Source organism: Staurois parvus, unplaced genomic scaffold (genome assembly GCF_062004578.1).
Source record: "Staurois parvus isolate SC_StPar_1 unplaced genomic scaffold, SC_StPar_1.0 ptg000187l, whole genome shotgun sequence".
Taxonomy (NCBI): Eukaryota; Metazoa; Chordata; class Amphibia; order Anura; family Ranidae; genus Staurois; species Staurois parvus.
In genome coordinates this window covers 4,948,178-4,974,768 of record NW_028317983.1, presented here as the reverse complement: position 1 = coordinate 4,974,768, position 26,591 = coordinate 4,948,178, and the positions used below count along the sequence as shown (strand labels likewise).

The window sequence follows — 26,591 nt, the reverse complement described above, 5'->3', positions numbered from 1 at the left end:
TGTTGTGACTTAGATGACGTTCAAAGCACATTTTATGCCCAATTCATGCAAAACTCCACGTAATCCCAAGGGGTTCACATACTTTTTCTTGCAACTGTATATGTAAAGCACTGCATACATTTACGGCACTATTTAAGTACTTGTAATAAGTAAATAAAAGGAAACATCATGGTAAAAAAAAAAGCCACAGTTTGGGGCTTGCAGCAGACAGGAAATGGAGTCAGGCAAGTTCAGGTCATCACAAAGAATCATAAAATGGGAATCAGGAGTAATTAAGTTATAGGAACCTGAATCTGGGAACAGAGTGAGGTCTTTGCTCATACAATTCCATATTGCACTGAGGAAGTTTGCATATATTTCCTGAATAAGACACTAGAGGAAAGTTACAGCTGTGAAGGACTATCTAAACATATATTCTGTCAGGTTGCTAAAACGACAGAAAGCGCAATGGAGCAGGAAGGACCAGTAGGCATGGAACCCAGATGAAAAAAAAGTTGATTCAGCAGAGCCACACCTACAATGAATACCAGTACTGGTTGAGTCTGAAGTGATTTACCTATATTGTGCAATCTCACTAAATGATCGTGGGTGGGAGACAGAGTGTTAGATGGGAGACAGAGTGTTAGATGATCATGAAGTTCTTGGGTTTAGGATGCATTTCATCAACCAATGTGAAGAAAAGGTGGCAGAATGCCAGCTAAACATTGCCAAGTAAGGGAGGTAGAGGATACAGGGGACAGAATAGAAGATGTTCACTGACCATGGAATATTGTGAAGGTTGAAGAAAGCAGAAAAAAAGCCGACCAAGGGTTCAAAAGCAGAGAGTAGATCTTCATGGACTACTTCACTCATGAAGAAAGAGAGAGAGTACTGGGATCGGATCATGGACAGAGGATAGAGGGCTAAGTGTGATGTGATCATGAACTATTGAGAAAATAGGAAAAGTGGGGCTAAGGTTCGAGAGTAAAGGGAAAGATGATTAAGGATGTTGAGGGAAGGGAGTTGGATCAAGAGCTTATTGTGGAGAAGGGAGACAGGAGCCAGGGTAAGATCTAATTGTTGCTACGAGCAGTTCATGTTTCACTGGAGCAGATGTAGAAGGACTTGGTCATGGACATTGCTAAGTGGCAAAGGTAAAGATTATTAAGGATGTTGAGGGAAGGGAGTTGGATCAAGAGCCTATTGTGGACAAGCGAAAGAGAAGCAAGGGTAAGATCTGATTGTTGCTAAGGGAAGTTCATGTTTCACTGGAGCACATGCAGAAGGACTTGGTCATGGACATTGCTGAGTGGCAAAGGGAAAGATGATTAAGGATGTTGAGGGAAGGGAGTTGGATCAAGAGCTTATTGTGGACAAGGGAGACAGGAGCCAGGGTAAGATCTAATTGTTGCTACGGGCAGTTCATGTTTCACTGGAGCAGATGCAGAAGGACTTGGTCATGGACATTAGGATTGAAGAGAGAAGGCAGAAAAGGAGATGATCATAGACTGGATAAAAGGGTCATATATGAATTGTCCACTTACAGCAGGAGGAAGAGTAGTTTATGTTCTTTCTGCAGATATGCTGAGAAGGGGCATAGTCAAGCCAGGTTGAATACAGGAGGACAAACGTAGCAGGTCAGGTCACAGGTAAATTAAGAACTAGCTGAAGGCCACTCAGCAATCTTTCCATGTTAGATTCCAGCTTAAGTGGGCTGCTTAGAACGAAAACCAGTGCTGAGCGTGCACGCGCACCTACTTGCACGCAGCTTAGTGTGCACACTAATATGTCCCTACCAAGGGCGGACTGACAACTCATGGGGCCCCCGGGCAATAGGGGATCATGGGGCCCCTGTGTCCTTGCCCAAACTCAAAAAAGCCTATGAAAAGGTACCAGGGGCATCTCATGGGGCCCCCTACTGACCCCGGGCCCTCGGGTAGTGCCCAAGTTTCCAAATGGTCAGTCCGCCCCTGGTCCCTACCTGCGTGGTAACACACATCTGGCAGTAACTTTATACTTAGAAACATGCATATGTCTTGTCATATTGGAACACACTGGACCTTTCTTGCAGCAATGCAAACTTCTGATAATGTTTTTGCTACTGATATAGGGGTAGATACATACTGCTTAAAGGAGAAGTTCACCTTTGTAAAAAACTAAATTTACTAGGAGCCTGCAAAGCATTGTGCCTGCGATCTGCTGAGGACTCGTATAGACTGCCATTGAAAGCTGTCTACCCGTACCTCGTATGAGCAGGCATTTACACAATGACAGGAAGAAACAATGAACTACCTAAAGAGCTCACCAGCGCCCTGGTAGTTCATTGAGATGTACAAGCCAACAGCCGTAAGGCTGGCTGTACTTGTAGTTCTCCCATTCACAGAACTCTGGCCACGTTTTTTTTTTTTTAAATTGTGACAGAGAGTCTGGGGAGAAGATCCCTGTCTCGCTGTCATTAGAGGCGGCGGGTCAGGGAGAGGCTGCAACAGTGGGAACATGTTACATGTTTCCAAAGGTGAACTTATCCTTTAACTCACTTCATAAAGGGAGTGTTAGGTGACACATTAGAGTGCTGTACTATAGATCGGATCCCCATATTTGCAGTCGAAAAGCTTACCAGCTCTTACAGTGGTGCAAATGGGCTTTTCGTTAACTAACACGAGAAATCCATCTGGTAAGAAAGCATATTTTATATTGCCCTCGATTTTCCCTTTCCAACAATAACAAAAAATACCTGAATATCAGGGGTTTAAGTTGCATTATCTTTAAAAGCTAACTCTTATCTAAATGTTGGGTGGAGGATGACAGGGGAGACAGAAGACTCAAATTCAGTGTCACATTTAAATAGAACCAGTCATAGCTGGGGTTGTGCAATCGGATTTTTCTGTACTATATAATATTATAGTGCACAGGCTGACCTATGAAAGATTTATATTGCGTCCCACTTTTTAGCTTTACTTACTTAGCTTGAGCTTGTCTCTTTAGCTTGAGTGTTAAGGGACAGAAGTCATCTGATGTCTGACAGCTCCTGCTTTGTCAGCTGCCTGACCTCACACATTCTCATTCCCAGCGTCTAAGGGTACATCATTCTTTCTGAAGTATGATGCATGATGGGAAGTCATGCATCGCCTGCTGAGCTGGCAAAGATTTGAACATTTCTAAAAACTCAGAGCAGCATTCTGCTATAACACGTTAAATGAGACAAGATACTATAAGTGATAAGAAGATGGTCTTTTCTGGTCTGCTGTGCAGCAATATTGGTCTTCCTGAAGCGGTCGTTGATTGTTAAAAGGATGAAAAAAAAAAAGTGTGTCCTTAAATTATATGATCCCTTCTCTATCATTACTAGTTAACCTGACCTTAACACTTAACCCTACCCTCACTTGAACCTAATACCTAATCTAACCCTACATATTAACCCTTAACTTCAACTTCACAACCCTTAACACTTCAACTATCCTTGAAAAGCCTTATAACAGGGCTTTTCAACCAGGGTTTCATGGAACCCTATGGTTCTTCCAGAGGTTCCTTGAACAATGAGCAGTTTCGGCTTCCTTCCTTAAGTTCCTACTGACAGCATTGATCTTTTTAGCTATCTGTAACCAAGTACTTCTTCCCAAGTGTAAGGAGCATTCTTCTCACTGACCACCAATGTAAGGAGAATTCTTCCCACTGATCACCAATGTAAGGAGCATTCTTCCCACTGATCACCAATGTAAGGAGCATTCTTCCCACTGATTACCAATGTAAGGAGCATTCTTCTCACTGACCACCAATGTAAGGAGCATTCTTCCCACTGATCACCAATGTAAGGAGCATTCTTCTCACTGATCACCAATGTAAGGAGCATTCTTCTCACTGATCCCCAATGTAAGGAGCATTCTTCTCACTGATCACCAATGTAAGGAGCATTCTTCCCACTGATCACAAATGTAAGGAGCATTCTTCTCACTGATCACCAATGTAAGGAGCATTCTTCCCACTGATCACCAATGTAATGAGCATTCTTCTAACTGATCACCAATCTAAGGAGCAATCTTCTTACTGACCCCCAATGTAAGGAGCATTCTTCTAATTGACCCCCTAGTGAGGAGCATTCTTCTCACTGACCCCCAATGTAAGGAGCATTCTTCCCACTGACCATCACAGTAATCTATCATGAGTTGTAGATATGGTCATTTTTAGTAGGGGTTCCCTGAGATTGAAAAGTTATTTTGAGAGTTCCTCTGTGTTAATAAGGTTGATAAAGACTAGTTTATATTATAAATCCAGTTTTTTAAGGATAAGAACACCTGTGAGTTTTTATTGCTATCTGCCATCCTGTTGAAATGTTTTCCACCATACTTCCTATCTAGGTGACACATTGTAATTAAGACAAGAAATTATTATTATTATTATACAGGATTTATATAGCGCCAACAGTTTGCGTAGCGCTTTACAATATAAGGGAGGCAGTACAGTTACAAGACATTTCAGTACAGAAGGAATAGGAGGGCCTGGCTCGTGGAGCTTACAATCTAAAGGAAGGGTGAGGTGATACAAAAGGTGATAGCTGCGGGGGATGATCTCGCGGAGGTGATTAAAGTACAGTTCTTAGGTGGAGGTGGGGTAGGCTTCCCTGAAGAAGTGCGTTTTCAAAGATCGCGTAAAGGCAGACAGGGTGGGGGCTGACCGGACATGCTGTGGTAGGGAGCTCCAGAGGATGGGAGAAGCTCTGGAGAAGTCCTGGAGGCGAGCGTGGGAGGAGGTGATGAGGGAGCTGGAGAGGAGGATATCATGGGAGGAGCGGAGTGGGCGATTTGGGTGGTATCTGTGGATGAGGTCGGTGATGTAGCTAGGGGCAGTGTTGTGGATGGCTTTGTAAGCTGTGGTTAGTATTTTGAATTTTATACGTTGGGTTAGTGGAAGCCAGTGGAGGGATTGGCAGAGAGGGGCAGCAGTCGTTGATCGGTTGATAAGGTGTATGAGTCTAGCACCAGCATTCATAATAGACTGAAGGGGGGATAGCCTGTGTAACGGTAGACCAGTGAGGAGGGAGTTGCAGTAATCGAGGTGGGATATAACCAAGGCGTGGATAAGTTGTTTTATGGTGTCATTGGTCAGGAAAGGGCGGATTTTGGAAATGTTCCGGAGGTTGAGGCGGCAGGATTTAGCCAGTGAGTGGATGTGGGGCCCAAAGGAGAGGTCAGAGTCTAGGATTACGCCTAGCACCCTGGCATCAGGAGAAGGACCAATGGTTGTGCTGTTGATCTTAATGGTAAAGTCGTGAGTGGGGGATCGGGAAGGAGGAAATATTACAAGCTCAGTTTTTGATTGAGTTTAAGGTAGTGATGTGACACCCATGCTGATATGTCGCTTAGTAGATTTGTGATACGTGAGGAGATTGAGGGGGTGAGCTGGGGAGTGGAGAGATAGATCTGGGTGTCATCAGCATAGAGGTGGTATTGGAAGCCATGGGAGGTTATCAGTTGGCCCAGGGAGGAGGTATAGAGAGAGAAAAGGAGGGGCCCAAGAACAGAACCTTGGGGTACACAAACAGAGAGAGGAAGCGGAGCAGAGGAGGAGGAGTTGTATGTGACACTGAAAGTGTGCTGAGAAAGGTAAGAGGAGAACCAGGAGAGAGCAGAGTCACGGAGGCCGATGGAATGGAGTTTACTTAGGAGGAGCGGGTGGTCGACTGTGTCAAAGGCAACAGAAAGGTCAAGGAGTAATGGCCGTGGTTTTAGCAGTTAGTAGTTCATTAGTGAGTTTTAGTAGGGCAGTTTCTGTGGAATGTTGTGGGCGGAAGCCAGATTGTTGGGGATCAAGAAGGTTGTTGTCAGTGAGGTAGCAGTCCATACGGTTGTGAACAAGGCGCTCGAGAAGCTTGGAGGCAAACGGGAGCAAGGAGAAGGGTCTTAAGTTATTCAAACAGGTGGGGTCCAGCGAGGGTTTTTTGAGGATGGGGGTAACCAGTGCATGTTTGAGTGGGGAATGAAAGGTGCCCATGGAAAGTGAGAGGTTGAAGATGTGGGTTAGATATTTTAGGATAGAGCAGGAAGGAGGCTGCAACAGTCGTGAGGAAACAGGATCCAGGGGACAGGTGGTGAAGTGGGCCTTGGAAAGAAATGAACAGAAATCTCCCCATTAAAGCACCTTGCAAACTATTGAATTTCAGCTGACTAGTTTGTAGTTCTTTGATACTCAACTAGACCCTTTTTTGACCATTGGAACCACATGTACACTACATCAGTCAGTTGGCACTATTCCTGTTATTAAGAAATATTTATAAATGAGGAAGAGTGGCTTGGCTATCACTGACTTAAAGTGGTTCTAAAGGCTTAATGCATCCTGTGATGGGTCCCAGAAGGTTGCGGGCAGGGAGGGGGAGGAGAACTTCTGGTGGAATTGCCTCAGCGATCCAATTGAAATTGGGGAGTTGGTACCTGTCAAAACCAGCCCATCAAAAAACATATATTACAAATACAGCAGAGGAGGGGGGAGGAGCAGGAAGAGCAAAACTTCCCCTTTTGGATGAAGTTCTGCTTTAATAAATACCTTAATCTGAATGGTGACTTTCTTCAGATCATCATCTTGGTTTATGGTGAGGTCATCATCGTAAAAGAGTGATAAAGGAGCACAGTTGGTTTGGATGTACCTTTCTAATTTGGCCTTGTTTTTTTTACTGAGGGTCTCTTCCATCTGCAGAAGGGTAGTTGCTTGTTGCATTACGGCATTTGCTGCAGCATTGTCATAAACCCTGTGACAAAGTTAAGTAAGAAATTAAAGCAACTCCATCTCTGAGTATGTTTTCAGTGATTAATCCATTATAAATGCACTACATTTTTTTTTTGTCCTTTATAAAATGTTTAGGTGGCTGATTTTTTTTTAATACATTAAATTGGATTGTATATGTCTGCTTTAAATTGTTTTAAATAATTAGGAGACTGTTAAAGCTAAATATGTAGATGAAATGCATACACAGGAACTGTTTTATCTGCCAAAGGATTTTAATTTCCATTCAGACCTTAGAATTACTCAGCCCTTCCACACAGCACAATCCTGTTTAGCACTTAGGCCTGGTTCAGACTAGTGTGATTTCAGATACGACTTGCAACTACGTTTTAGACTCATTTACACCAGCACATTTACATTCTCTATGGCTATCTTGTGTTCTACTAGCATAACGTACCTTTGGAAGGAATCAGCAAGCAGGGCAATAAGCAAGTTGATACAAAGGATGGCCGAGATTCCAAGGAACGTGCCACACAAAATATAGGCCATCACAGGGTCAACTTTATACATGTCTGAAAAGGCATAATCATCTACCAATGTGATGCGGAAGACGGTGAACAGCATCTGCGGAACAGTGACCATATTGTCTACTAGGCCTAGACAAAAGAGAAGCCATTGTGTTATCAACTCTTACAGCTCTGAATATGACCTGAAGTTATTTGGAAAACATCACAAACAGCAAAGAAAAACCTGTCTAGAAAAAGTGTAGATTTTGGACCTAAACTGGTGAATCAAACACTGAGACAGGATATGTTCAAGAGTGGAGCTAGTAGTAGTCACATTCAATCGGACTTGTTTTGTAATGTTGAAGATATTTCACAGCTTTTCCAAGTCTTGAGTGTCATTTATATCCACACAGAAAGAACAGACACCCTAATCCAAACAATTTGTAGATGTTGACTGTCCAAGAACAGGAAGGTGTAAAAGTTGTAGAACCACTATATTCTAGTTGCATAATCTCATCTTTGGTGTCACAAAAGGCGTGATAGAGGTCATCTAAGTCAAACTGGGACAATCATTCCTGAACCAGGGTGGGAGCCTTCAACACTATCTGTCTTCCACATACAGTGGGGATCGAAAGTTTGGGCACCTTAGCTAAAAATTTGTATTAATGTGCATAAAGAAGCCAAGGAAAGATGGAAAAATCTCCAAAAGGCATCAAATTACAGATTAGACATTCTTATAATATGTCAACAAAAGTTAGATTTTATTTCCATCATTTACACTTTCAAAATAACAGAAAACAAAAAAATGGCATCTGCAAAAGTTTGGGCACCCTGCAGAATTTATAGCATGCACTGCCCCCTTTGCAAAGCTGAGACCTGCCAGTGTCATAGATTGTTCTCAATCATTGTCTGGGAAGACCAGGTTATGTCAATCTCAAAGGTTTTAAATGCCCAGACTCATCTGACCTTGCCCCAACAATCAGCACCATGGGTTCTTCTAAGCAGTTGTCTAGAAAACTGAAACTGAAAATAGTTGACGCTCACAAAGCTGGAGAAGGCTATAAGAAGATAGCAAAGCGTTTTCAGATGTCAATATCCTCTGTTCGGAATGTAATTAAGAAATGGCAGTCATCAGGAACAGTGGAAGTTAAAGCAAGATCTGGAAGACCAAGAAAAATATCAGACAGAACAGCTCGCAGGATTGTGAGAAAAACAATTCAAAACCCACGTTTGACTGCATGATCCCTCCAGAAAGATCTGGCAGACACTAGAGTTGTGGTACACTATTCCACTATAAAGAGATACTTGTACAAATATGGTCTTCATGGAAGAGTCATCAGAAGAAAACCTCTTCTACGTCCTCACCACAAAAATCATCGTTTGAACTTTGCAAATGAACATATAGACAAGCCTGATGCATTTTGGAAACAAGTTCTGTGGACCGATGAGGTTAAAATTGAACTTTTTGGCCGGAATGAGCAAAGGTACGTTTGGAGAAGAAGGGGCACAGAATTTAATGAAAAGAACCTCTGTCCAACTGTTAAGCATGGGGTTGGATCAATCATGCTTTGGGGTTGTGTTGCAGCCAGTGGCACAGGGAACATCTCACGAGTAGAAGGAAAAATGGATTCAATAAAATTTCAGCAAATTTTGCAGACGCCATTTTTTTGTTTTCTGTTATTTTGAAAGTGTAAATGATGGAAATAAAATCTAACTTTTGTTGACATATTATAAGAATGTCTAATCTGTAATTTGATTCCTTTTGGAGATTTCTCCATCTTTCCTTGGCTTCTTTATGCACATTAATACAAATTTTTAGCTGGGGTGCCCAAACTTTCGATCCCCACTGTATAAGGCCATTCTATGGTCTCTGCTAGGTGATTTTTCCACAGTTCACACCTTCAGCCCTGGAAATCAAAGAATTAACACCTATGTAGACTTCTTGTGCAGGCTCATTTTTAGTTCTTGAAACTTGTAGTTGTAATATGTATATCTCCCCCTAGTATGTCCCTATCTATCCTCTCTTACACAATTTCCACAAGCTGTGCTACATGCTTGTCCACCTACTAGTACAGCCAATATAGATCTCTGTTGGCTATAATTCCTTGCTGGTCAAAACCTAATTTGGGTTGATTACCCTTTGGATGAGTACTACTTTTAAGTTGGGGACTGCACATCGGCTGGCATTTATCCCCCTGTTCTCCTTTTGAGTGATCTCAGTGTCTACCTTGATAGGGCTGCAATATGATGAGGAAATCTTTTTGAAATTTTAGTATTTGATGTGGCAACCAGGAGAAATGTCTTTGTTCAGCAGATTTTAAATAGTTGATGTGTTTTTTTTATATGTAAGTGCTACATGATCTCAAATTTAAAATATAACATATGCAATACACGTGTCCCTATATTCTAATGGTGTTATTTCAGATGCATTTTGTATTGTCTACAGAGTTATCCCTGAAGAAGGAGTATAGGTCTCCGAAATGTGTAGGGTATTCTATATAAATTGCTGGAAATATGTAATAATTCTGTGATTTTAATATGTATTTTTTGTGATTAAATTTTGTTAAAACACAAGATATTTTATGATGATGTTGTAATAAAGACCATGATATATATTTAAAATTCCTGTTTTCTGCCTATAAAGTCAAATGGAATTCAAAGTGTAGAAATTGTCAGTTATAGGGATCTTGGCAAATCTATGGAGGTTCTCCCTTTTTGGTCTATATCTACCCTCTCTTATGGTGGTCATACAAAAGATTCATCATCAATAATAATCTCAAATAATGCAACACATACAGTATTGATCTACGCTTTTGCAATTGACTGGATATTTTGTTTTTAAAATGTGACTGATCCATCAGTTACAAATGTGAATGAGCTATTAAAAATCATAATTTAATTTCTCTGAATTCTGGTCAGCCTTCCAAAAAATTTGCAGTTTAGTTTGATCATCAAAATTACACCATATACAATTCTTTGGCAAGGTCAGTCAAGCAAAAGCTCACTTTATCAATCAAATAGGCGTGGGATTTGCATTGGGATCTTTATTCAGTTCGTGCTTGCTTACTTGCATTGAATGAATGTTTGTGTGATCACCAAAGAGGTTTGAGGCCCACAAGCAGCAAATAAGCATTCATGAACTATGCTCCTAGCACAGTGACTGGGCTGTCAGACAGTTCTGGGGTCTCCAATAATGATGTAGAGCAGATCATCATGTTCCAAAAGGTGAACTTATCCTTTAAAGGTGGAATTAAAATACGCTATGCTCACCTTCCCCCCAGAAAGCTTCTCGTACCCAGTGCTTCTTCCAGGCTCTTCTTCCAGGAACAGCAACTTAGGCCATCTTGATCCATCAGGAACATGTGACCACTGTGATAACTATCCACAGTGGTCATGTTATCCAGCTCTTTGTCCCATCCCCCCCCTCGAGGCGTACAGACCCACTTATTAAAAGGATCTTGGGGCTGGGAAGGAAGGAATTAAGCGAGCTCTAAATACATTTTAGAAAAAAATAAATACAGAAAAAAATTAAACAGAGAAAGAAGAAGCAAACCTCCAAATATGATCCAGAAGGCACATGCGTAGGGGATATAAAATTCTCCATAGAGAAAGAGGAATTTGACCACATCATTCACAATCTTTCCAAGCATCACAATGAAAGGACCGAGAAGGCTGATTAAAATAAAAAATAGGCATTACAACAAAAAAGAATTGTGAAAAGCATAATAATACCCCACTTACATAGAACCTCTGGTCAGTGGCTATATTTTGTTAGCCATGTGTCTGGATGCTCACCTGCTCATTTACGAAGCATTAGAGGCCAATAATACATTTATTTGCATTAAAAATTGTAATACTTGATGGGAAATTTGTTTTAATGCTTTGGGTTTGTTGCCAAGGCTATAGTTCTTCTGGTTTCCAGAGCAGTAATTAGAGAAGGGCAGAAGGGGCAGTTGTCCAGGGCACAGAGGAGGCAAGGAGTACAATATCACACAAAGGACGACTGAAAATGGGTTTGAGGTCTGCCTGTGACTCATCATTTAACATGCACTTGTGCCCAAATTATGGACATTAAACTATTTCCATATTCTTAAAGCGGAGTTCCACCCAAAAGGGGAAGTTCCGGTTTAAAAGATTGGTCCCCCGCTCCCCATTAAGGATTGGCACCTTTGGGGAGCGGGGAGGAATGGGTACCTGAATTTGACAGGTATCCGCTCCCACTTTCGCTGCGATTGCCTAGGCAATCGGAAGCGTAAGTTGTCCTCCTACCCTCCCTCCCCGAAGTCTTGTGGGACACATGACAGGTCCCAGAAGATGACGGGGCCATTCAGAAAGCGCAGCTCTACTTGCGAATGCGCAGTGGGCACCCGGCTGTGAAGCCGCAAGCTGTCACAGCTGGGTGCCCACACTGAAGATGCCCGCACCTAGAATACAGGACAGCTGGTGAAATGGGCTGCAGCGGGGGTACCGCGGGATCATGGGACAGGTAAGTGGCTGTTTTTTAAAAGTCAGCAGCTACAGTTTTTGTAGCTGCTGACTTTTATTTATTTTTTTTTGAGTGGAACTCCGCTTTAACATGCAGTAAAAACAACCTTAAGACAAGCCCACAATGACCCCTGTAGCTTCATGTGCTGTGAAGAAATGTATCTTCAAAATTCACAACTGAAATCACAGCTACTCTCCCTCTATTTTCTGTGGTTTACAGGGACTCAGTGATAAAAAAAATGTAATGGATAGCAACTGAAGTCACTTATGTTCTGCTCTAAAAAGCATTTTTGATCAATTCCCATCTAATTTTATTTTTTATTTTAATTATTTTTGCAGCTTAAAGCAGAACTTAACTGTATCTGTACACAGTACAAACTATTTCATTCATTTTTTAATATTCAAAGCAAATTCGCCCATCAGTCCATGTCTCCAGGCTTTGTTTTGTTGAGAAATCATTTTGAAAATGCCCCCTAGCATCTCTAGCTGCAGCCATCTTAGTCAAGGGCAGCTGATTCATGTAGCATTTACTTACTGGAATCCATCTACCCTTAGCTCAGGCAGGTGGGTGTGCTTAGCTGAGAAAGCCCCTCTTCCCCTCCTCCAGATGAAAGAAAAAAAAAATGCCCATGAAGACTTCTGGCATGTATGACATATTTTGGCCTAGGCCAGAAACTGGGAAGGAATTGAAGTGATGTACAAAAAAAAAGGTTAAAACAATTAAATACAATCTACCTTCCTGTCTATTTACTAATTCTAGCAGCATAAGGATTAAAGGATAGGTTCACCTTTTTTCTAAATCCCAGCTCCCCTATGTACCAATATAGCATTCATTTACTTATTTTGCAGAAATTCAAAAGCTTTCCATTTCTTCTACCCACCTTTATGTCAGTGTCCAGATGGCTGTCCAAAAAGCTTCTCCATTACTTCTGCCCAGGGGCGGACTGACCATTTGAAAACTCGGGCACTGCCCGAGGGCCCAGGGTTAGTAAGGGGCCCCATGAGATGCCCCTGGTACCTTTTTCATAGGCTTTTTTGAGTTTGGGCAAGGACACAGGGGCCCCATGATCCCCTTATTGCCCGGGGGCCCCATGAGTTGTCAGTGCGCCCCTGCTTCTGCCCTATTTCCTGCAGAGACTTGAGGTCATGACACAGGAAGGAGTTGACCAGCTGACCTCCATTGTACACCCCCTGAATCATCTACCCTCCTACCTCCCACCCACTTCTAGGTGCATGAATATTAAATGAAAAGCAATCAATCAGTGATCACTGTTCTCAATACACAGACATCGATTTTTATTTTTACAATTTTGTTTCCAATTAGGGATGCACCGATACCAATACCGATATCAGTACCGGTGCCAATACCGAGTATTTTCACAAGTACTTGTACTCGTGAAAATACTCCTGATACCTTAACTGCTACTTTGCGGTGCAATTTGTGTTAATGGACGCAAATTGCACTGCAAAGTTTAGCATGCAATTTGAACAGGAATGCGATTCCTGTCCAAATCACATGCGGTTTCCCCACTACTCATGTGTGAACCCAGGCTCATCATAGCCCGAGTCCACACAGGATTGGTGTGGGAAACCTCCCAGCAGGCATCCCATGCTGAGTCTCAGTGGTTGGAGAGGAGAGAAAGTGGAGGAGATGTGAAATCCCCGCTTTCTTTCCTCTCCTTGCAGCGATGACAGTTCGGGATAGAGGACTTTTGCGTCCATTAACGCAAATTGCATCGCAAAGTATTGGTAATCGGGATCGGTCCTCGTACTCGCCGATAAAAAAAACCGTATTAGTGCATCCCTTGTAGTAATGATTAGGCAGAGTTTCTCACCCTTTCCCATTTTACTAGATCCTTTTTTTTTTTGCATTCTGTAGAGATTTCCTATCACTTCACCTGGATGGAAATGAGGGTAAATCTCTGAACACTGACACAGAAAATAACAAAAACCCCACAGAGGTTCCTATCTGTTCCTTATGTCAAAAACTAATCAAAAATAAACTTTTGGGCTTCAAAGTTGAACTCCAGCCTCCCCTTCAGTCCTGCACGGTCCTACAGGCTCCTCTCTTGTACTGCATCTGCTTACTTTGATTTCACTGTGAGCCTCTCGCAGTGTGCATTAGAAGCTGTGCCACCTATCAGAGTCCCCCTTTACATCAGGAGTCCTCATCAGGCTACCTCTTTATTTCAGATTCCCATCAGAGTAATCCCTATAAGGGTCCCCATTAGAGTATCCCATTACATCAGATGTCCCGATCAGAGTGCCCCCTTACATCACTGTCCTGATCAGAGTGCCCAGAGTGCCCCCTTACATTTTATTAGTTATACCCATCAGAGTGCCTCCTTACATCAGTGTCCTGATCAGAGTTCCCGCTTCATCAATTGTCCCCATTAGAGTGCCCAGAGTGCCCCCTTACATTTGATTAGTTAACCCCATCAGAGTGCCTCCTTACATCAGTGTCCTGATCAGAGTTCCTGCTTCATCAATTGTCCCCATCAGAGTGCCCACTTACATTTGACTAGTTATCCCCATCAAAGTGCCCCCTTACATTTGATTAGTTATCCCCATCAGAGTGCCCCCTTACATCAGTATCCTGATCAGAGTTCCCGCTTCATCAATTGTCCCCATCAGAGTGCTCCTTTACATTTGATTAGTTATCCCCATCAGAGTGCCTCCTTATATCAGTGTCCTGATCAGAGTTCCCGCTTCATCAATTGTGCCCATCAGAGTGCCCCCTTACATTTGATTAGTTATCCTCATCAGAGTGCCTCCTTACATCAGTGTCCTGATCAGAGTTCCGGATTCATCAGTCGTCCCCATCAGAGTGCCCAGAGTGCCCCCTTACATTTGATTAGTTATCCCCGTCAGAGTGCCTCTTTATATCAGTGTCCTGATCAGAGTTCCCGCTTCATCAATTGTGTCCACCAGAGTGCCCCCTTACATTTGATTAGTTATCCTCATCAGAGTGCCTCCTTACATCAGTGTCCTGATCAGAGTTCCCGCTTCATCAATTGTCCCCATCAGAGTGCCCCCTTACATTTGATTAGTTATCCTCATCAGAGTGCCTCCTTACATCAGGTATCCCTTTACATCAGGGGCAGCACAGTGACTAAATGGTTAGCATTTCCACCTGGCAGTATTAGGGTCATGATTCAAATCGCAACCATGGCAGCACCTGCCTGGAGTTTGCATGTTCTCCCTGTGCCTGTGTGGGTTTCCTCCGGGTACTTTGGTTTCCTCCCACATTCCAAAGACATGCTGGTAGGTTAATTGGATCCTTTCTAAATTGTCCCTAGTATGTGTATGTATGAATGTGAGTTAGGGACCTTAGATTGTACACCCCTTGAGGGTTAGGGACTGATGTGAATGTACAATATATATGTAAAGCGCTGCGTAAATTAACGGCGCTATATAAGTACCTGTAATAAATAAATCAGGTGTCCTCCTCACAGTGCCTCTTACATGGTTACATGGATTGTCCCCATCAGTGTGCTTCCTTACATCAACTGACTCATGGATCAGTGGATGCACTCGCAGAAACTGAGGGACATGACTAAAATTTAGGGGGGTACATCCCACTGCATCACCCTCTAGATCCAGTCCTGCCCTAGACTGTTCCTTCAAGCCAATGGAAAAGTGAAGAAAATGCTGTGTGCCTGGCTGTGTGTGCATTAACTAGGGCAAAAGGAACCCACTTCACCAGCGGGCCTTTACGGGGCGCACTACACAAAATATATACAGAATAAACTTTGATTGTCTAGTGAAGCGCACAACCGTACGTAGATGTCTTCATGAAAAAACATTTGTATTCCCCACACATTCTATTTTTTCCCTGATCGTAGAGGAAAGTTTCAGAACATATTTGATTGACTGTAAATTTTTAAATAGCTTCTATTTTTTCCTAGGTGACAGATGCAAATTTGATCCCAATTTCGATTGGCTGTAAATCTTTTGCCATTTGGACCACCTGCTGAACTGAAGATGGATTGGCATGTTTTGGATGTTTGTATGGAGAACCTGATCTTGGGCAGAACGAGACCATCAATCATGGAGAAAAGAGCCTTTCAGATGACCATGGTAGCTGTCAGGAAGTATGGCCCGAGGGGCTGGTTATCCAGGATACCAGCAGGGAAATGTAGCCTGACGGTGGCCCGAGGAGGTCCAGTTACCAGGCAGGAGAATGACAAATATTCCCGACATGCTGGCATGGCTCCGACATCATCAAAGCCTGCAGACATGCTAGGAATCCTCTCAATGTCAATGGAGAAAATTCTGCCCGCTCCCCAACAAGAGACATCATGTGTGTCGCCATGGAATAAAGTTGTACATGTTTTGAAATATTCAAATGCTCTAGTAGGTATTGTTTCTAAATTGTGCGCACAGGAGGGAAGCCAGCGGGGTGGCAGTCATCACTATTGTTCAACACAAGCATGGGGAATGAAGGTTCTCTTTACTAGGAAGGATGGAGCATATATTAGACATGTGCGATTCGTTTCATTCGAATATTTTTGTTATTCGGAGATTTGGATGTATCCGAAATAACGAAACGAACATGGACAAAATTTGATTTGAAAACAAAATCGAACAAACATTTGAAAACCAATTTAACTACTTGCCCTCAAGAGTCCCCCCCCCCCCCCCCTGTCCTGACCAGGCCATTTTTTGTGTTATGGCGCTTGTGTTATGGCGCTTTAACTGACAATTGCGCGGTCATGCAATGCTGCACCCAAATTAAATGTACACCATTTTTTCCCACGAATTGAGATTTCTTTTGGTAGTATTTGATCGCCTGTGTGGTTTCTATTTTTTACACTATAGGAAAAAAAAAAAAAGACCGACAATTTTGAGAAAAAAAAACAATATTTTTGACTTTTTGCTATTAACCACTTCCCGTCCGGCCCATGTATATAAACGGCCGGATGGGAGCAGAGCAGGGGGGGTGGCCGTTTATAAACGTCCTCCCTGCTCCCTGCTTGTGCATGCTCCCTGCTTGTGCACGCTCCCTGGGAGCGCATTGTATGGGACCTCTGTGCTAGGTCCTGATCATGTGATCACTGATTGGTCAATCAGTGATCACAGAAAGAGTAGTAAGCAAGATGTCACTTCTGACATCATTGCCTACTACCTGTGAAATCTGTGAATGATCACAGAGGTCACATGGTACAAGGCTATTCACAACAGCATTGTACCATGTGACAAGCTGTGACCAATCACAGCTCACACAATATTTCTCAATGGCTGTAAGAATGCAGCCATAGAGGAGAAATAATTGATACAGCCTTTATAGGTATAAAAGCAAATCAGTGTAGGAAAAAAAAAAAATCTTCATCACCCCCCACAAGTAGTACACTATGGTGACACTGTACTGCTAGGGTGACAGTATGTAAAAAACAAAACAAAAAACAAATAATAATATAAAAAAATAAAATACAAATGTGAAAAAAAAATGTAGAAAAATTATAATTTTTGGTTATTAACTATTATTATACTAAATTATTAACTAATTTGGGTTATTTTTTTTTTACTAAAAAGATAAATGAATATATTTTGGCCAAGATTTATGAAGAAAGATTATTTATTTGCAAAATGTTATAAGAAAAAACACTTTTTTTCAAAATCTTTGGACTTTTTCATTTATATAGCAAAAAAAATAAAAATCCCAGCGATGAATAAATACCACCAAAATAAAGTTTTATCTGTGTCAAAAAATGCTAACAAATTCATATGGGTACAGTGTTGCATGACCGCGCAATTGTCATTCAAAGTGTGATAGCGCTGAAAGCTGAAAATTGGCCTGGACAGGAAGGGGGTAAAAGTGTCCGGACTGGAAGTGGTTAAACATGTCCAGTAAATTTTTTAAAAATCTAATTTCGTCATAAATTTAGGCCAAAATGTATTCTGCTACACGTCTTTGCTGAAAAAAATCCCAATCCGTGTAAATTAATTGGTTTACGTGAAAGTTATAGCGCCTACAAATGGCGGTATAGATAATGGGATTTTTTTTTTATTTTTACTAGTAATTACCGCCATTACTAGTAACAATTTACACGATTTTGCACACCCGCACCGTCCTGTAGCAGTATATCTGCTATAGGGTGGGCAGGAAGTAGTTAAAGCTGAGCTCCATTCAAAAGGGGAAGTTTCACTGTAAGGACTGGTCCCCCACTCCCCGTTAAGGATTGGCACCTTTGGGGAGCGGAAGGGGGGGGGGGAGCAGGTACCCGAAATTGACAGGTACCCGCTTCTACTTCCTCTGTGATTGCGATCACCTAGCGGAATTTGTCCTCGCCCCTCCCTCCCCGTAGTGTTCTGGGACACGTGACAGGTCCTAGAAGACTGCGGGACCATTCACAAAGCGCAAGCTGTCACGGCCGGGTGCCCATACTGAAGATGCCGGCACCAGGAACACAGGATGGCCTGAGAAAGGGGATGCGTGGGGGGGGCACAGAGGGATCGAGGGACAGGTAAGTGTCCATTTTTTAGCAGTCGGCAGCTACAGTTTTTTTGTAGCTGATGACTTTTATTTCTTTTTCAAATCTCTACATGTATGGCCAGCTTAACTCTTCGAATTCGGTTGTAATCTTTTCAATTTCGAATGACTTTTCAAATCTTGTTGAATCAGTTTCGAATTCGGCTGAACTAATTTCGAACAACGTTTCCAATATGGTTGGAATGTTTTTCGAATTGAATTAGAAGACGAATTACCGAAAAGAATCCCGGAAACGAATTTACCGAATCCAACTACATGAAATTTGTTAGATTTTGAATCGAAACGAAATTATTATTTTTTTGGTTTGCACATGTCTAGCATATATAAAAATGTAAATAATTAGTGGCGGAGTTAAGGCTTGTTTACGCTTGCATTGGCACTATGACGAGCGATCTGCTGTTGATCACTTTTCAGAGGGCGTTTGACAGATGGTGAGGAGGTGTTATGTAGCCTTCTCACCACCTGTTTTAATTCACATTAATTTAATAAAAGCCTGAACCACCGTGCCACATCCATATAAATCGCACACGATTGTGGCATGGCCGCGTTTACTTCAGTGGGTTGCACTTGGCGGGCAATGTTGCCTGCCTAACGCGACAACAGGGATCATTTTTCCAGGTGTGTACCACTCTACAGTCGCCTTTGCAGATTAGGGGGAGGGGTTTGGGGAAGTAAAAACACGTCATAACCAGGGGCGGACTGACAACTCATGGGGCCCCCGGGCACTAGGGGATCATGGGGCCCCTGTGTCATTGCGCAAACTCAAAAAAGCCTATGAAAAAGGTCCCAGGGGCATCTCATGGGGCCCCCTACTGACCCCGGGCCCTCGGGCAGTGCCCGAGTTTCCAAATGGTCAGTCCGCCCCTGGTCATAACCCCATACTTTTACAGCCCCCCCCATCCCAACCGCAAGTGTAAACGAAGTCTTACCTCCATACACAACAATATTTGCCACTCATAGCTTGTGCCCCATTGGCTTGACTTGGCTGTGTTTGGCAGGTGGTAATGCTTGCTGAACGTGCCTTCAGGGATCATTTTCACCGCACCTCTGTTATGTGTATATCACTGTATGGTTGCCTTTGCAGCTTGAGGGGGATGTATTGGGGAGGCGGTAATAACGCGTCTCAACCAAATGGTTTTAAACCCCCCCCATACTAAATTGTACTGCCATACACAATCCTAGTTGCCACAAGGCACTTGTAGGCTATGCCTCATTTGCTTGAATGAGTTGCATATGGTGGGCAGTACTGCCTGCTGAATGCAAGGATGACTTTTGCTGTGATGCAGTGCCAGGGGCGGACTGACAAATCATGGGGACCCCGGGCAATAGGGGATCATGGGGCCCCTGTGTCCTTGTCCAAACTCAAAAAAGCCTATGAAAAAGGTCCCAGGGGCATCTCATGGGGCCCCCTACTGACCCTGGGCCCTCGGGCAGTGCCCGAGTTTCCAAATGGTCAATCCGCCCCTAAGTGGCATGGATAGGCAACACTGAAAGGCTGCACTGATGGGGTGGCACTGATGAGGCAGCACTGGTGGGCACTGATGAGGGAGCACTGGTGGGCATTGATGAGTGACACCGACTGGCATCACTGCTGGGCACTCGTGGGAGGCACTGCTGGGCACTGATCATCAGTACCCTGGTGATCAGCGCAGATGTCCTCTGTGTCATTTCCCAATTATCGGCAGTACTTTTCTCAGGCTGTGACAGTGTGAGGAAAGTGCAGCCGCTACCCGGCAACTATATTTACATCGTGATCTGCTGTGTCATTGGACACAGTTAATCACGTGGTAAAAGGCTGCTGTGATTGGCCTTTTACCTCATCATGTGATCAGCTGTGACCGTATGACACAGCGATCATGGAGAGCACTAGATGCGCGCCGTTGGGGGCGCACAGGAGACGTCATATGATGCCCTCCCAGAACTGGACAACCGCACTGTAGCCATCATTCGGTTGGCAAATGGTTAAACACATGCATCCCGGAAATCTAAAACGCTATAAAACCCAAAAAGCAAACATTTATTATAATGCAGCTTACCAGTTCTTAGATGTGATGGCTGCATTAGTTTTCATTTTTTAGACTTCCTTCCTTCTATATTCATTTGGGGATTCAGCCAGCAAATCTGCAGTTTTTCAGAAGCTCAAACTCTCCAGCAGAATATATCAGTTTACAGGGATGAAACAAACCATTTACCACTGACAGGGGTGAATAAAATGATCTTTTTTGTATTTATTTATGTGAAACCTTTATCCCAAAAGGAAAAAATTCATTGCTGTAACTTATTATAAAGGGGGCAGCTCTTGACATCCATAATGCTGATGCGGCCCTAAATGAATGAGTTTGACACCCCTGTGCAACAACATCTAACACCCCCCTCCCCCAGGCTGACAATTCTGCTGTCTAAATTTGCCCCCTGTGCTCTTTCATCCATGGTGGGGATACTCTAATACAAGAGGTGTGTTAATGACCAGATCACCGGGTGAAAACAGAAGGAGCACAGGGGGCACCTTTGGACAACAGCATTGTCAGTCTGGAGTAAGTGTAAGATGTACTAGCAGATTTAGATATAGTAACAAATTGAAGCCAAATCCTAACTTATACTTTATATGCAGTTACAGCAGACCATTTTTTTTTTCCTTTTGGGATAAAAGTTTTACATAAATAAATTAAAGCTGACTATTGTAAGCACCTCTGTCAGTGTTAAGGCTCGTTCACACTAGGCTGTTTTGCCAACGCTTGCCAAACGCCCCTATAGTGTTTGGCAAGCGTTGGTCTGGCGTTTGCGGAGCGTTTTTTTAACGCTCGGCAAACGCTCCGCAAACGCCGCATGCGCGGTTTAGCGGCGGTTGCTAGGCGTTTGCCGAGCGTTAATAACGCCCCACAAATGCCTATAATGCAGTTTGAGTGGTGTTACCGCTCCGCAAACGCCCCGCAACCGCGTCGCAACCGCACCGCAAACGCCGGCCGGGCGTTTGCGGAGCGGCACCATAGACAAGAATAGGAGGCTTCAAAGCCTCCTGACTCGACCAGAGGCGTCCGTTTTGCCGCAACGCGACGCAAACGCTCCCGTTAGAACAGCACCATGTGCTGTAATGTACAGAATTGGCAGAGGCGTTTGGGAAGCGGTAAAAACGCTTCCCAAACGCCTCTCTGCCGCCTGCACACAAGGCTAGTGTGAACGTAGCCTAAAATGTTTTTTCTCAACATGGATACATTTGCAGGAGAGCTTGTTCTTTTGAAAAACAACAGACTTACTGGCTGCATCACCAGATAAAAAAAAGGAAAGAAAGCCTAAAAAAGAAAGCTAATACAGCCACAACATCTAAGAATTGGTAAGCTTGTAGGCAAGTGCAGCCTACTTTTTTCACTGCAGGTGGTACTCAACCGCGGAGGCATTGCAGGAGGAGAGGACGTCAAGAGGAACATGGTTCCCCTATGGTTTCCTGGGATACTGGGGAAGCTATCCAATTGGATGCTGCTGCCCCACGTGACTCTGGTGGCCATCTTGGGTCAGGCAGAGTCTATTTAAGACTCTTGGCTCCCTGTCTTGTGCATTTCGTGTGTGGGTAGTGTATGGACAGATCACCTGTCTTCAGGGACAGTATTAGAGGTAGGGAGAGGCTCCAGCCGAGTGGAGAAAGAGCAGGGACACGCTAATCTTCATGGAAGCCTCCCTGTTTGGTCACAATCACATGGAAAAAAAATATATTTGAAATATATTCTCAAAACATTCCTCCCATATACAACGACATATATTTGAAATGCAACAATTTTGGCCATATTGAATATATTTAAAAATATATTTCAATATATATATAGAGAGAGAGAGAGAGAGAGAGAGAGAGCATGTTTAAATGCATTTTTTTGTATAACAGAAAATATATGAAAAATATTTTTTAAATATATTCTTCAGATTTTTTTGTTTAAAAATAAAAAAGACATTTTAACATATATTTTTACATATATTTGTAAATGCATTCCAAAAATGTAAATTTGTATTTTTAAAGACATACAGTATATTTGAAATGTATTTTTAAAAATATTTTTCATATATTTTGTACTAAAAATGCATTTCAACATGCAGTATATATATATATATATATATATATATATATAGACTGCATGTTTAAATGCGGTTTTATTACAAAATATATGAAAACATTTTTAAAATACATTTCAAATATACTGTATGTCTTTAAAAATACAAATTTACAAAAAAAAAATATATATATATATATATATATATATATATATATTTTAATATATTGAATATGGCCAAAATTGTAGCATTTGAAATATATGTCAATATATCTGGAAAGAATATTTTTTAAATATATTTCAAATATATTGTTCTTCCATATGAGCAGACCAGCCAGACTGCATTCCATTCCTTGAGACAGACACTGTCGGTGCACCCCAGACCTGCTGTTACATTGTTCGATGCAACATTCTGTGAGTGCGCCTGACCAGGTTTATTCCAGGTGGTTGGACTTATTTGAACTACCATTACCATACAGTTCTGTTTCTGCATCTGGACTCTGTTTACTGCCGGCATACTGCACCTCCCCAACAAGCTGCAATATAATAAATGTTTGGATTTGATATCGCTCTAAGCTCCAAGGTTTTAGTACTCTCAGCTCTCTTGAATGTTTGTTTGTGAATTTCCCATCCAGCAGCAAGAACACACAAAAAATAATAACAGGCTCTTCGGAATATGAGACCACAGCAATCTTAAATATTTTCTCCTGGTAAATGATCCTGAACAGGCAGCATTCAGACTGGGTACCCGATTTCTCCACTCAATAGAATTTTTGGTACTCTGTTCGAGCTTCAAGCACAGAGGGTCAACTCCAGCACCTGCCTCCCTAACCAGAACAGGGCACAGTCCCTAACCTTACTCCCTTTCAGGGGCCCCTTCAAGGCATAGATGAGGCAATTTATAGCACCATAGAAATCTCGCGAAAAGCCTTTGCCTAAATTTGACACAGGTTCTCCAAAGATGATGCTGAGAGCTCATACCCGATGACACATTGGTCCTGTGCTGAGTTCTCCCTAATATTCTCCTGACTACTCACACTGGGAAAAGGGGGCATTGACTTATCGGTTACATGACCACAGAATCACTTCCCATACAGAAAACCCGATGAAGCAATCTCATAGGGACCGTCCAGCCCAGTCTCAATGTAAGGGATTTCCGGTGAGACGAATTGCGATTAGAAATGCGCGTAGAAACGTCCGGGGAAGAGTGCGTGATCGTGCACACACACAACGAAGATTGGCGCCAGACGGGCTATTTAAGGAGTGCCTCTGCCCATGTTAGGTGCTGTCTGGTCTTCAGCTCCCCCGTGTCCTGCTTGTTCCTGTGTGATTCCTTTGTTGCTGACCCGGCTTGTTCCTGACCTGACTCTGATTGCTCTCCTGACTGATACTGGTTCCTGACTTCGGCTCTGCTCCTGACCTTGGCTTTCCTTCTGATTCTGTACCGTGGTGTCCGCCTCTTGATGACCCCGGCTATTCCTATGACACTGCTCCTGTCTCTTACCCTTACTTCCTGCCTTGCTCTGGTGCACGCCTGGCGATCTACAAAACCCGCTCTGCTGGTTATTATTGTGCCTAAATCAGAAGATCATCAGTCTTCCAGAGTCATCATCTGCAAGAGCTGCAAACAACATCTACTGGCGCTCCTGTCCCCTTGGTCCCTAGATTCCCTCTGTTCCAACTCCAGTGGGGTCAGGGCTAGTGACACAAGTGATGCCGATCTCGTCATTTCAGTCTCCCATCAGGTACGTGACACTCAACCTAAGAGCAGAAGGCTGCCCAATTGATTCCTTCCTACATTGTTATCCTCTAAAGAAGTACTATGGCTAAATAGAAATACTATGTCACAAACACATTTTGTTTTGTGTGGCCAGGGGTCTTCTGAACCGGACTACACCGAGTAACCAGGACCTTAAATTCGCTCCAGTCTTGGAGTAAGTCTAATCTGTAGAGCGGGTTTTCTCAACTTTTTTACCCCAAAGGAACCCTTGAAATAATTTTCAGGTCTCAAGGAACCCTTGCTAGGATAACTTCACCAGGGGGACATTGGGAAAATGCCCCTTACATTGGTGTTCAGTGAGAAGTGTGCCCTTCTTACACTGGTTGTCAGGATGCCACCCTTACACTCATGGCCAAAAATATGGCCACTCCTACATTTGTCAGATAATGCCCCAGTTTGCCCAGAAAATTGTTGCAATTACAAATGTTTAGGCATTCTTGTGTTTATTTCTTGTCTTTGTACTGGCATGACACAAAAAAAGTGGAGAAACAAAAAGCCAAATTCTGACACATTCCACACAAAATTCCAAAAATGGACTGGACAAAATTATTGGCACCTACTTTTGTGTTGTTTGTGATGCTCCTGTAATTTGTAATTAAACTCACCTGTAACAATTAACAAATCTTAATGTTCCTGTGTCCACTGTGCACAACATTGTCAAGAGGTTTACATCCCAAGGCACTGTAGCTATTCTCCTTGGACGTGGATGAAAGAGGGAAATTGATTAAAGATTGCAACAAAGCATTATTCAAATGGTGGATAAAAAACCTCGATCAACTTCCAGACAGCTTCAAGCTGACCTTCAGGCACAGAGTACAACTGTGTCAGCTTGCACTATACGTCGTCATCTGAATGAAACGGGAAGCTATGGTAGGAGACCCAGAAGGACCCCACTGCTGACAAAGAAACATAAAAAAGTCAGATTGGAGTTTTCCAAGACTTACAGACAGGCAGACGAAAGAAAAATACAACTTTTTGGTAAAGCCCCTCATTCTACTGTTTTCAGAAAAAGCAATGAGGACTTTAAAGAAAAGAATACAGTCCCTATAGTCACACATGGTGGGGGTAACTGGTGTTTTGGGGTTGCTTTGCTGCTGCAGGCACCAGATGTCTTGACTGTGTGCATGGCATTATGAAATCTGAAGACTACCAAAGAATTCTGGGGTGCAATGTAGGGCCCAGTGTCAGAAAGTTGGGTCTCCGTCAGAGGTCATGGGTCTTACAGCAGGACAATGACCCAAAGCACATGTCAAAAAGCCCCCAGAAATGGTTTCAAAGAGCTGGATAGGACTGAAATGGCCAGCAATGAGTCTAAATCCCATAGAGCTCCTGTGGAGAGATCTCAAAACAGCAGCTGGGAGAAGGAACCCTTCCAATCTGAGAGACCTGGAGCAGTTAGTGAAAGAAGAGTGGTCCAAAACTCATTGATGATTACAGGAAATTATTGATTTCAGTTATTTTTTTCCAAAGGGTGTGCTGCCAAATATTAAATTGATGGTGCCAATAATTTCATCCAGTCCATTTTTGGTCTTTTGTGTGGAATGTGTCAGATTTGGCTTTTTGTTTCTCCACTTTTTTGTGTCATACCAATACAAACAAAAGAAATAAACATGGGAATGCCTAAACATTTGTAATTGCAACAATTTTCTGTGTGAAGTGGTGCATTATCTGACAGAAATACAGGGGGGGACAATATTTTTGGCCATGACTGTACAGTCAGCTAAAAAGGTCACTGGTGTCAAGCCGTTGGCTCTGCCAAGTGCTAGACCTGGAAGTTTGCAAGCACCATCCATTTGGAGATCAATTACCACACAGATCAAGCAACCCCCTGACAACCCCTAGAGGAACCGTATGGCTCAATGGAACCCTAGTTGAGAATGGCTGCTGTAGAATTCTGGAAGGGTTGAACAGAGTTCTTACCGGATGGCTCTTGCATGCTTCATCACTCTCAGCCAGAGGAATATAATGGTGACAGAAAAGACTCGGATGTGAGATGTATGTAGGTCCTTGTTATCCTGGACAACCAGATCAGCTATATGAGTAGCAATCACAGCACAGAGCAGAAAGTACACAATCCAATCAAAGACATTCCTGGGGGTGATAAAAAAAGGACACATTAACAACACAGGGTTTGTTCAAAATTCACCTTTCAAGATGCCAACAACCACATAGAAGTTACTAAAGCTACTGTGTGTTACAGATCCCACTAGGATGGGTAAATAAAACAGTGATAGAAGGCTGACCTACCTTTGTTTCCTGGTGAAAATGCAGGGCCAGGCTCATATCAGTGCCACATGAATGCCTAGAGACTTGGTCAAGTGGCCTCTACTGAAGGAGAGAATCAGGGCTTAGTCTGGATAATCTTGCCATTCTGCAGATATCATGTAACCTCACCGCCACAACCTTCCTGGAGTCCGCTCTTCCGCCCAGACCCGGTGTCCCCTGGAAACCTCCATCGATGAAATCACCCCACAGGAACCTGTGTAGGACAACCAGCGTCCCTTCTTCCGGGGGGGGCGGAGCCCCCCTAAAGAGTGCCACCCAAAGCACTTGTTTGCCTCATGACAAATAAGCCCCTACATGTAACCAGGGCTACT

At 43.0% G+C, this 26,591-nt stretch overlaps 1 protein-coding gene across 1 annotated transcript in view; it reads right to left on the bottom strand.

The window, feature by feature from the left end:
* LOC149462036 (uncharacterized) overlaps positions 1-26,591 on the bottom strand; it is a 199,697-nt gene that overhangs the window by 58,651 nt on the left and 114,455 nt on the right. The window contains exons 14-17 of the mRNA XM_089677513.1: positions 25,915-26,085; positions 10,753-10,871; positions 7,151-7,349; positions 6,517-6,718 (exon numbers count right to left, since the gene is read on the bottom strand). Of these exons, the coding sequence (XP_089533639.1) occupies positions 6,517-6,718; positions 7,151-7,349; positions 10,753-10,871; positions 25,915-26,085 (691 nt within the window). The remainder of the gene's footprint in view (positions 1-6,516; positions 6,719-7,150; positions 7,350-10,752; positions 10,872-25,914; positions 26,086-26,591) is intronic.